Source organism: Lolium rigidum, chromosome 2 (genome assembly GCF_022539505.1).
Source record: "Lolium rigidum isolate FL_2022 chromosome 2, APGP_CSIRO_Lrig_0.1, whole genome shotgun sequence".
NCBI classification, from domain to species: Eukaryota; Viridiplantae; Streptophyta; class Magnoliopsida; order Poales; family Poaceae; genus Lolium; species Lolium rigidum.
Window position 1 is genome coordinate 83297285 of NC_061509.1, and position 11144 is coordinate 83308428.

Consider the following 11144-nt stretch of genomic DNA (forward strand, 5'->3'; position numbering starts at 1 on the left):
ATAAACCTTGGTTTCTTACTGAGGAAAAACTTCCTGTTGTGCTCATCATACCTTCCTCTTGGGCACTCAACGTTGCGCATAAATTCTCCTTCATCAACTCCGCGCTCAGTAGTGCGTCCTGCCACTAGTCAGCTAGCAACACCTTCAGAACTCACGCCTTTCTCCTACTAGTCGATGGAACCTTGGTTTCGTACTGAGGGAAAACTTGTTGTTGTGCTCATCACACCTTCCTCTTGGGGTTTCCCAACCGCTTCCACAACAACCGCCGCCAAGATTGTCTGGCGCCATCACCGGAGCACCATCAGAAGCCTAGAGCCGCCTGCACCGGAAGTGGAGCGGGGAGGCGAGGCAGCACCACTCAACGGGTGCGAGAAAAGCCCTCAACAATGTCGCCAGCCAATACCGGCCCGCGAAGCTAAAGCAAGGAGGTCACCGCCAAGCGGGCGCGAGAGGGAAGGGCGTTGACCATGTGTTGCGGTCGAGAAACCCACCGGCGGGCAGCGGCGGGCAACACCGTAGAGCCGGGAATCTCCCGGGATCTGCGGCTCGCCACTGGTCCCTCCGAGCGACGGCCCGCAAAGCCTCGGCACGCACGTCCGATGCTGATGCAAGGGCGTGCCACCTGACCTATACCTGGTCAGGAAGGTGTTGGATGATGCCTCGCTTAATTTCCTGCATGGCATACATGTAAACATTAAATACGAGCCTCGATCGGCTCTCAGGTTGTCCTGTGAATCGGCTCAAGGAGCGATCCACCCATGATACGTACGAGGTGTACGATCGGATGGTGGTCCTGCTTGATCAAAACAAAGCTAAAACGACCTACTACGATTTAGGGTTTTCACCGCATAATCGGAACATCCTACTCGTGATTGAGCTCGGCGGCCACGCACGGTGATCGTAAACCGACCCTAGACAAGGCCTAAAAACCAACACGAAGTTGATCCTCGGAACATCCTGTCTAGGGCTAGCAAACTACACCCTACGCGCCACTTGGATCCTTCAACCCGTTTGTAAGGCCTAACTATGCAGATATTAAACTAATCCTTGAAGAACAAGGAGCAATCATAACGGATCGGATCTACTAAATAATGATCAAGCGGGGTGCCGCCCTTACACCCAAGATAGGCGTAAGGGCGGCTAGATGCCTAAGGGTTGCACGACGATAGCATATGATATGATGAACAATGCTAACCCTAAAACACCTATGATAACTACGTTGCTCGCCATCAAAAAGGCTTCGAGCACGAGCAACGCATGAACGACGAATAAACGTGTCGTTGCCTAGATCGCAAGATGCGATCTAGGCAGCATGATGCTTACCCGGAAGAAACCCTCGAGACGGGGGAGTTAGCGATGCGCCTAGATTGGTTTGTGGTGAACGTGATTGTTGTTTATTTCATAAACCCTAGATACATATTTATAGTCCGTAGACTTTCTAATGTGGGAATAATCCCAACCGGGCACGAGCCCAAACTTCTAACTAACCGACACGTATCCTACTATATTACAGATACACGGGCAAACTAGCCCAAACTTGGTATATAAGGCCGATTCATGTATTTCTTCTATGTATATTCTTCAAGCCCATCTCCAATCGCGGCCCACCTCTGATCCGGTCAAATTCTAGTGATAACACATGCCCCCCTGGTTTTGGAAATGACATTTCCAAAATCATTATGCTTTTCCTTCGTCGGGTCATGTCGTGGCGGAGCGTAAGCCGCCGAGAATCTTTCATCATTTTGCCGCCTCCTTGGCTTCTCTCGCACGAATTGATAGTTTCGGCATCACGTCCTCGAGAACCGTCATGGCATTAAATCTCCACTACACCCCCTTTATTTATCCGTGACAAACGGTTCGCCACTTCATCCCCCTGCTCCGTTACTGTCCACCAACACCCAAAAAAACCCTCCTCCCTTGTAGCAATGTCTTCCTCTTCTTCTATCTCCTCGAGGTCTCTCCATCCAATCGCCGAAGAGCAAGAGTGAAGACGACCTCCACTCCGGGCGAACCCCACCTCCTCCGAGCAAGGAGGAGAAAGCAGAAGAAGTAGAGGAGAAAGAGGGGGAGGATGATTCCTCCTCCTCCGTCAGGTACCCACCGAAGAAGCGCTCCCGCATGTGGGCGGACAGCGAGGACGATGACGACGACGAGGAAGGAGAAGAAGAGGAGGACGATGATTCCTCCTCTTCCGCTGGGTATCCGCCGGCGAAGCGCTTCCGCGCTTGGGCGGACAGCGAGGATGATGATGATGACGAGGAAGAAGAGGCTCCGGCCGAGGGCCAGGGCAGCGGCGACGAGGAATTCTCCGGAAGTAGTGCCGACGGCAGCTCCGATGCCGACGATGATGCTAGCGAGGATTAGCAATGTAGGATTAGTAGTCCCCGAGCGATCGGCTCTTCTTTTGTTTTTCCTTTCTTGAGCAATCGACTCTCCATTGTAAAAATCCTCTCTTACTAATGAAGAAGACATTTCTCGGCTCGCTTCTTGTCCCTTTTCACATTTTGCTGATTAAAGCAAGTCAACACCTTAAGAGCCGATGGCAGAGCATCGGCCCTTGCCATAAAACGTGAACAGGGCCAACTCTATCGTCTTTCACATGGTGACCCGCGACCTATTTGAAGGAGCAGAACTCAGATCCCCAAATGACCGTTTGAACAGATCCAGCCCACGGCCATATGAACCTCAGGTGTCGATCGTGCAGGTTTGCAACTGCAGCGGTCCCAAGGGTAATGCCCAATGCCCATGCCAGCAACTCTGGTGATCTTCTTCTGCAACAACCCACCACTTCCAAAGAGGTTCATGATGCAGGATCAGCCGACGACACTCCAATCGGCTTTCAAAAACAGAGTGCCTACCAAATCAGCTGCCCCCGAGCCTCAGTCAAGGCGAGAACGGCGGTGAAGACATACAGTTCAGACAAAGGAACCCGAATTTGAGAGAATCTGAGCAAACGTGCCACCATCGATCACCTTTTCTTTCGTTGAAAGCCGATATCAAAGGCGACGCATCAATCGGCTTAACCGACAAAGGGTTGGAAGTCCTTGAAAAGAAGGTTCTGGCACCAAATCGACTCATTGTTGCTGAGGAAGCTCTCACTATTCACTCCCTCCAGGAATCAGAAGGTGATCCGCGTCTTGAACACGCAGCGGGTAGATCCTGCGTAATTGTGCTAGAGTCGATGGCCGTGCATCGGCTGCATATCATGAGAAAACAATTTTTTTTTACGGGCCGATTTTTCTATCGGCCCCCAATGTTTCACTGCACATGTATCGCACATGTTTCACTGCACATGTATCGCACATGTTCATCGATTAGGTGCCCCCGAGCCGATTCTGCCAGGTGACTGCTGATATCGGCTCTGTGGTTAGCCAAGGCACTATATGTGAACGTCGGCTCTGTTAGGTTCTTCCAGCTCATCAGCCGACGTAAACCCATTGCCCATTAGATCGACGTTGAACCCAGGCAGAAGGTATGGTGAGGATAATTTTGGCCGATTGCTGGAATCGGCCTCCATGTTGAATTGCTCAATGAAGGTTTTGCAATGTTCCTCCATAGATCCTTGGGGCCGATCACATGGATCGGCATCGCCACGTTTGTCTATAGATGTTGCTCTTGCTACACGGTCGGGCCGGTGGATAAAACCAGCCTAACCCCGTCCTTTGTCACGTCGATGCGCTCGTGATCGCCCAAATTGATGCCCGAGAGTGGCTCTTGGCCCGATGTCTCCCAAACGTTCATGCCAGCCGTTGAAATCTCGGCTGAATCATCTGCGTGGACGACTTCTACTTCATCTCCATCCCATCGTATCAGGCATTGGTGCATCGTGGATGGAATGCAACGATTGGCGTGGATCCAATCTCTCCCCAGTAGGACAGCATAAGTGCTCTTGTCGTCGACAATAAAGAACGTCGTAGGGACGGTTTTCCTTCCTACGGTCAGATCCACGTTCGAACACCTTGTGCGTCAGATGCTTGGCCGTTGAAATCGCTCAGTGTCACATTGGTCTTGATCAGATCGGAGCTAGAGCGTCCCAACCGACGTAGCATGGAGTAAGGCATGATGTTGACTGCCGCTCCGGTGTCCACCAGCATCTTGTTGACAGGCTGCCCATTGATGTAACCTCGCAAGTACAGGGCCTTCAGATGCATGTAGCTTCTTTCTCGTGGCTTCTCAAAGATGACCGGCCGTGGGCCGCAGTCAAGTTGTGCCACAGGTGCTTCGTCTAATCCTGGAGCACTAAACTCCGTTGGAAGGATGAACACCATGTTTGTGCCAGCCGATGTCTCATCATCGGCTTTCTTTTGTCTGGGGCGCCACTCTTTCCTTTGTGGCCGACCTTCTTCGTCCAGGGTTCGCTGAATTTTAGCGGCCAGATCAGGCCGTGCTTTCCTCAACGTGTGCAGGTATAACCTTTCGGCTTCCTCCAACCCACGTAGTCGCTGAACCCTACGCTTTTGGGAACGGCTGAGCCCATCAGGGCACCACCTTGGCCGATGATACTTGTCTTCTTCATCATCGTCCTCTAGTTCCTCGAGATCTTCTACCCGAGCGGACTCGGCGTGCTTGTTCCGAGGCGGGAGAGGCCCTAGACGTTTGAACATGGACACGTTAGCTGCATCCTTCTTCTTTTGTCTACATTACGGCGCTTGCCGATTGTAGGCAATCGGCTCATTCCTGAATCCCAGCGAGTGTCCGAAGAAGGGGCAGTCCCGGTGCCTATCCACGTCGTCTTGCTCTCTCGACTTTTCCTTGGTGTGGCGCTCAAATCTCTCCTCGTCGCGATCATGCCGACGGTGTCTCCTGGCGTCCCTAACCAGACGATCTCTTTCATCATCGTCGTTGTATCGCCGGCGTTGGTCATGTTGACCCACATACTTGTTGAGGAGGTGATCAGAGAGAGGTCGCTGATATCTTACGTTCCTCACTTCTCCCTCCGTGATGTAGCGCTTGCCATCGTGGCGGAGCCGATCGCGTGGAGTGGCTTCCTCCGTGTCCATGCTATGAGAGCGGCTGCCCTCGTCTCCGTCCTTACCGGAGTGGTGCCCGGGTCCTACCATGTTGATATTGCACGAGAATCCTGGCTGGCACCCTCCATGGTAAGTGCACTCCACCATGTTAACGGCGGGGAAGGGGTGTGTGTCGACCTTCATGGCGTACTGGCTGAAAATTAGACGCTCTTGTTCTATCGCCATTTGGACCTGCTGACGCCACACCCTGCAGTCGTTGGTGGCGTGGGTGAACGTGTTATGGCATTTGCAGTATGGCTTTCCGTTCAGCTCCTGCACCGTGGGGATCTTGTGGCCTTCGGGTAACTTTAGCTGCTTCTCCTTGAGTAAGAGGTCGAAAATTTGCTCAGCTTTGGTCACGTCGAAGTCCAACCCTTTTGGAGGACCTTGTGGCTTGACCCACTTACAGGACACGGGGCTTGCCCCCCGAGTCCATTCAGCCACTGCTATCTCTTGATCTCCCGCAGAGCCTTCATCTTCATCTGCCTCAACCAGGACCACCGCACGCTTGAATTTATCCTGGTAAACATCTGGGTGGCGCTGTTCATATGCTGACGGCTTCTGCACCATGTGTGCCAGTGAAGGGTAGTCCGCTTGGGAGGCCACGTCCTTGATCGATGATGAGAGACCCACCACCGCCAACTCGATCGCTTCTTTTCACTCACATGAACCGAATAGCATCGGTTCCTAACGGTCTCGAAGCGCTGGACGTATTCTGCCACTGTTTCCCCGCGCTTCGTCGTACTTGTGCTAGATCGGCAATGCCGGCCTCGGAAGCCTCTCGAGTGATACCTGCACGTGGAACTGTTCTTCCAACTGCTTCCAAGTCCGGATTGAGTTTGGTGGCAGCGATGTGTACCACCCGAAAGCCGATCCTGTGAGGGACTGCACGAAGAACCTCACGCGCAGCTCGTCTGATGCTGAGATCGTGCCCAGCTGTGCCAAATATCGGCTCACATGTTCGATGGAGCTGGAACCATCTGATCCATTAAACTTGGTGAAATCAGGGAGCCGATATTTGGGTGGTAGCGGGATCAACTCGTACTCGTTGGGGTACGGCTTGGAATAGCCGATTGTCCTCCTTTTCGGCATCATGCCGAACTGGTCTTTCGAGATTGTACAAATCTGATCCGCGGTGATGGCTGTAGGCGTCGAACTGCGAAGATTCGCCGGGGTGGCATACTTAGCCAGCCATGCTTGCTTTTCCAGCTCCGAGCCAACTGCGGGAGCTGAGCTCGGAGGTTTGTCGGAGTGGCATACTTAGCTAGCCACGTCTCGCTTTTCAAGATCTCGTTCCCGAAGTTCCTCCCGCTGTTCCGGAAGTCCCTCGCTGTTGCAGCCTCGGTTCGAGAGTGCCCGATCATCTGCGATCCGGCATGTATGCACACGTGTATCCGTGAGGGATCTCCTTAGGCGCCTCATGCAAGAATTGGTAGTCACTAGGGTCACCACCGATCTTGTAGACGACGTATGCCGATGAATTCGGCACCTCCGGTGCTGCCAACGCGAATGGCAGCGGTGGACGGGACTGGAGTGGCATCTCTCCTTGGTAAGTCCCCAGAGCTTGTCCTGACGGAGAATACTGATGGCTCATGATTTCCTGGATCACGCGCAGAGCGACACGCTCCAAAGTGTTCACCAGCTCTCGGAATGTCGGTCAGCGGCGAATGAGCCACCATGAAGTTAATCTCCCGACGCGAGACCCGGTGCGTTCTTCGACGGGGTGGACAGGTCCACTCCATCGAGCGCGCCAGTGAGAACCCTTTCCACCCGATGCCATGTGAGCGGGTTCGTGAAAAGAGCCGATGAGGTCGGCTTCGAGGACTCGCTTTGATCTCGTCATGCTTCTTCTTGAGCTCCTCGCCGGATCCTCGTACTTGACCGGAGTGCCTTCCGCCATCTCGATGTAGATGGCGATGCGGTTGATGTCGAAGACGGTCCCACCGGGCGTGCGCGAATGTGTTGCGGTCGGAAACCCACCGGCGGGCGGCGACGGGCAACACCGTAGAGCCGGGAATCTCCCGAGACCGCGGCTGGCCCTGGTCCCTCCGAGCGACGGCTCGCAAAGCCTCGGCACGCACGTCCGATGCTGATGCAAGGGCGTGCCACCTGACCTATACCTGGTCATGAAGGTGTTGGATGATGCCTCGCTTAATTTCCTGCATGGCATACACGTAAACATTAAATACGAGCCTCGATCGGCTCTCGAAGTTGTCCCGTGAATCGGCTCAAGGAGCCGATCCACCCATGATATGTACGAGGTGTACGATCGGATGGTGGTCCTCGCTTGATCAAAACAAAGCTAAAACGACCTACTACGATTTAGGGTTTTCACCGCATAATCGGAACATCCTACTCGTGATTGAGCCCGGCGGCCACGCACGGTGATCGTAAACCGACCCTAGACAAGGCCTAAAAACCAACACGAAGTTGATCCTCGGAACATCCTGTCTAGGGCTAGCAAACTACACCCTACGCGCCACTGGATCCTTCAACCCGTTTGTAAGGCCTAACTATGCAGATATTAAACTAATCCTTGAAGAACAAGGAGCAATCATAACGGAATGGATCTACTAAATAATGATCAAGCGGGGTGCCGCCCTTACACCCAAGATAGGTGTAAGGGCGGCTAGATGCCTAAGGGTTGCACGACGATAGCATATGATATGATGAACAATGCTAACCCTAAAACACCTATGATAACTACGTTGCTCGCCATCAAAAAGGCTTCAGCACGAGCAACGCATGAACGACGAATAAACGTGTGCTACCTAGATCGCAAGATGCGATCTAGGCAGCATGATGCTTACCCGGAAGAAACCCTCGAGACGGGGGAGTTGGCGATGCGCCTAGATTGGTTTGTGGTGAACGTGATTGTTGTTTATTTCATAAACCCTAGATACATATTTATAGTCCGTAGACTTTCTAATGTGGGAATAATCCAACCGGGCACGAGCCCAAACTTCTAACTAACCGACACGTATCCTACTATATTACAGATACACGGGCAAACTAGCCCAAACTTGGTATATAAGGCCGATTCATGTATTTCTTCTATGTATATTCTTCAAGCTCATCTCCAATCGCGGCCCACCTCTGATCCGGTCAAATTCTGGTGATAACACCATGCTATGTTCACGGCGACGCATTTGTGACCCATGTTTGGGCCGCAAATGGATCGTCGCGGATAAGACGGTCATCATGCGTCAGGCCGGTGGCTGGAGTCTTGGCCTCATCATCTCCGTTTTGACACAAATAAACACCGACAATCCAATTTCATCGAGCCGTTGGAGATGTCTTTATAGAGGCCCAAATCACTGGATGTCCTCTAGAGTTTCTATATATAGGGTGACAAACTTTTTTTCTTTGGTTTTCCGAATGTTTGCACACGTCGCGTGCACTTCTAGGGCCTGTTTGGTATCCTGGGATCCCATTGGCTCGCATTGGGAGCACAATTTTTGGCATGTTTGGTTTTCTGGACTCCTTTGTGTTGTTGCATGGCATGGTTTTTAAAACAGTGTTGGACAGGCCTGGAGGAACGCCCAAATCGATCGTTTCTAGCGGGCCAGGTGTGTTCTTTTCACTCGTGTGCTCTATCGATGCAACACCTGCACGTGGACTAGGCTACGCTCAACTACTCCACACACCCTCTCTCCAAATCAAGACAACCATACTCAGAATCAAAATAATTTGTACATGAAAAAGATGTGTATCAATGATATGAATCAATTCTGACAATAGGTTCGAGTTTTGTTAGTTGTAAATCGTAAATTTCGTGTATGAAGTTTTGAGCGAATTTTACCAAATTCATCGCACATGTCAACCGTTTGAGATTTCCTTTGAGGAGTAGGTTCACCTTACCATTCTGCATGACTTTCGTGTTGTAAGGTTTTTGTTTCGATGGATATAGACTGATACATAAATGACTCGCTAGTATAATGTATTTCGTACGTATGTGTAAGTATATTTTGGAATACTCTTGCTTAACTTCTCACTTTTCATCTTCATATACGGCGATGTGGTGATGATAAGTGAGAAGTGAGAGGTGATAATACATGGTGGTAGCCATCCTCGCTGTCGGTGGCGGCAAGGTGTTATTTCCGTGTGCCATCGTGACATGCCGGCGTGACCGCAACGGAATGGTGTTGTCCGGCTAACGTGAATGACGACATGAACGGCGGCGTCAAGGTGATGTCCATCTTCGTGGTAGACGACGTGGTGATGCTTGTGACCGGCGTGACCGGCGGTGTCATTGTGGTGTTCGGCGACGTCGCCAACGACATGATGATACTTGTGACCGTCATGAACGGCGGTGTCATGGTGGTGTACGACGACGTGGTGATGCTTGTGACCGGCTTGACCAGCGGTGTCATGGTGGTGTTCAGCGATCTCGCCGGCGACATGGTGATGCTTGTGACCGGCGTGAACGGTGGTGTCATGGTGGTGTACGACGACATGCTGATGCTTGTGACCGGCATGACCGGAGGCGTCATGGTGGTGTTCGGCGACATGGTGATGCTTGTGACCGGCGTGAACGGCGGTGTCATGGTGGTGTACGGCGACGTCGTGGTGCTAGTGACCGGCGTGAGCGGCGATGCTATGGTGCTGCCTATCTTCGTGGTTGCCGATGTAGCGATGCTTGTGATGGGTGAGGTAGTGTCACCATGTTATTATATAGGTGAGGCTACGAAGAGCATGCGATCAACCAAACAAACTGGTACTTGGGTAGCCCAAGACACCAACCCATGTAGTCTTCACGAGTATTTGGGGATGGATGCTCATGACAAGGTAGCATATTGAGCCAACAAAATAGCATCAAACATCTATTTTTTTGGATTAGTAAGGTAGCATCAAAAGTTACTGCATCTTACATCAAAGAATGGGGGGAATTCCACATACACACTTGAAATAATTACAAACCAACAGGCAAAGGAAACAGTACAAGAAATCAATTCAGTTCTAGCTAGCAGTTCTTCTCTGCCTTAGCAAGCTTGCATTTCACCTTCTCGAACACCACCGTGGTCGTGCCGGGCTGCTCGATCCGGAGCTTGAGCGGGCAGGTGGCCTCGATCTTGCATTTGGTGTAGCGCGCCGTGTAGCTTACCTTGCGGGTCAGCGCCACCTGAAGCTCGAACACCCCCGTCTGGTTCTCCTTCTTGTACTCCGCCACGCCGGCGTTGCCCAGCGACACGTAGTCGCTCTCCGAGCTCGTGGCGAGGCGGTACAGGATGGTCTTCCCGGGGGAGTGCTTGAAGCCCTTGTCGGCGAGCTGCACGCGGTCGAACTGCTGGCCGTCGAACTTGTAAGCAGCTTCAAACGGCTCAGTGTTCTTCATGGTCATCGCCCAATTCGGGTTGCGGACGCTCAGCGTAAGCGAGAGGTTGTACGCGAGCGCCGTCGTCGGGGAGGTCAGAAGTGCAAACCTGGTAAGCGAGGCGTCCTCGACGATGATGGTGATGTGGCGGAGGAAGGCGTAGGCGGCCAGGAGGACGGCGAAGAGGACGATGGCGGCTACGATGCCGAAGCAGATGCAGCCGTACTTGATGTTCTCCCGGGTCCTGTAAGAGATGCAGCCGCAGCAATCGTCGTCGCAGCCGCACATTGTTGCTTCCGGGGATTTTTCTTGATTCAGATCTTGGAGGAGATGGTGGTGTTTATAATGAGGAGTTTCTTGCCATTGACCTGAGGTCTGAGGATTTGAGCTCTGGGTAAGGGTCCTGGTGGAATGGAGCAAAGCAAAGTATATGTGACAGCATGGCATGTGATGTCTAGAGCTTGCTTCTTTTTTTATTCACACTTGGGAGCATCCTATACCCTACGTGTATACATTATACTACTTCCTTGTTCAAGGCGCGTATCTTTTTCAAAATTTTCTTTAACAAAAAATATAGTTTAAATATACAAAGATTTATTGGTATAAATTAGCATGATCAAAAAAATTTAATATGAATCCAATAATACTAATTACATACTACATAATGGATATATTGTTGCTTCATTCTTTTGTTCAAAGTTTGTCTTGAAATACACATGTCGTATTTATAGGAACAAATGTATAAAATAGAAGTAATTTAGATTTTCCATTGAAGAAACACCCAATTTAACAACTTCCCAGGTACACGCATTTTCCACTGA

The 11144-nt window shown here is 51.5% G+C and overlaps 1 protein-coding gene across 1 annotated transcript; it reads right to left on the minus strand.

Moving 5' to 3' along the window:
* Positions 1 to 9820: 9820 nt before the first annotated feature.
* Positions 9821 to 10767, minus strand: LOC124686825 (NDR1/HIN1-like protein 10). Its single transcript, XM_047220717.1, has one exon. The coding sequence runs from the start codon at positions 10609 to 10611 to the stop codon at positions 9973 to 9975; it is 639 nt and encodes a 212-aa protein (XP_047076673.1). The 5' UTR covers positions 10612 to 10767; the 3' UTR covers positions 9821 to 9972.
* Positions 10768 to 11144: the final 377 nt, after the last annotated feature.

Excerpts from the sequence above, each read along its gene's own strand:
- LOC124686825 (XM_047220717.1), bottom strand. The coding sequence starts at position 10,611 with ATGTGCGGCTGCGACGACGATTGCTGCGGCTGCATCTCTTACAGGACC.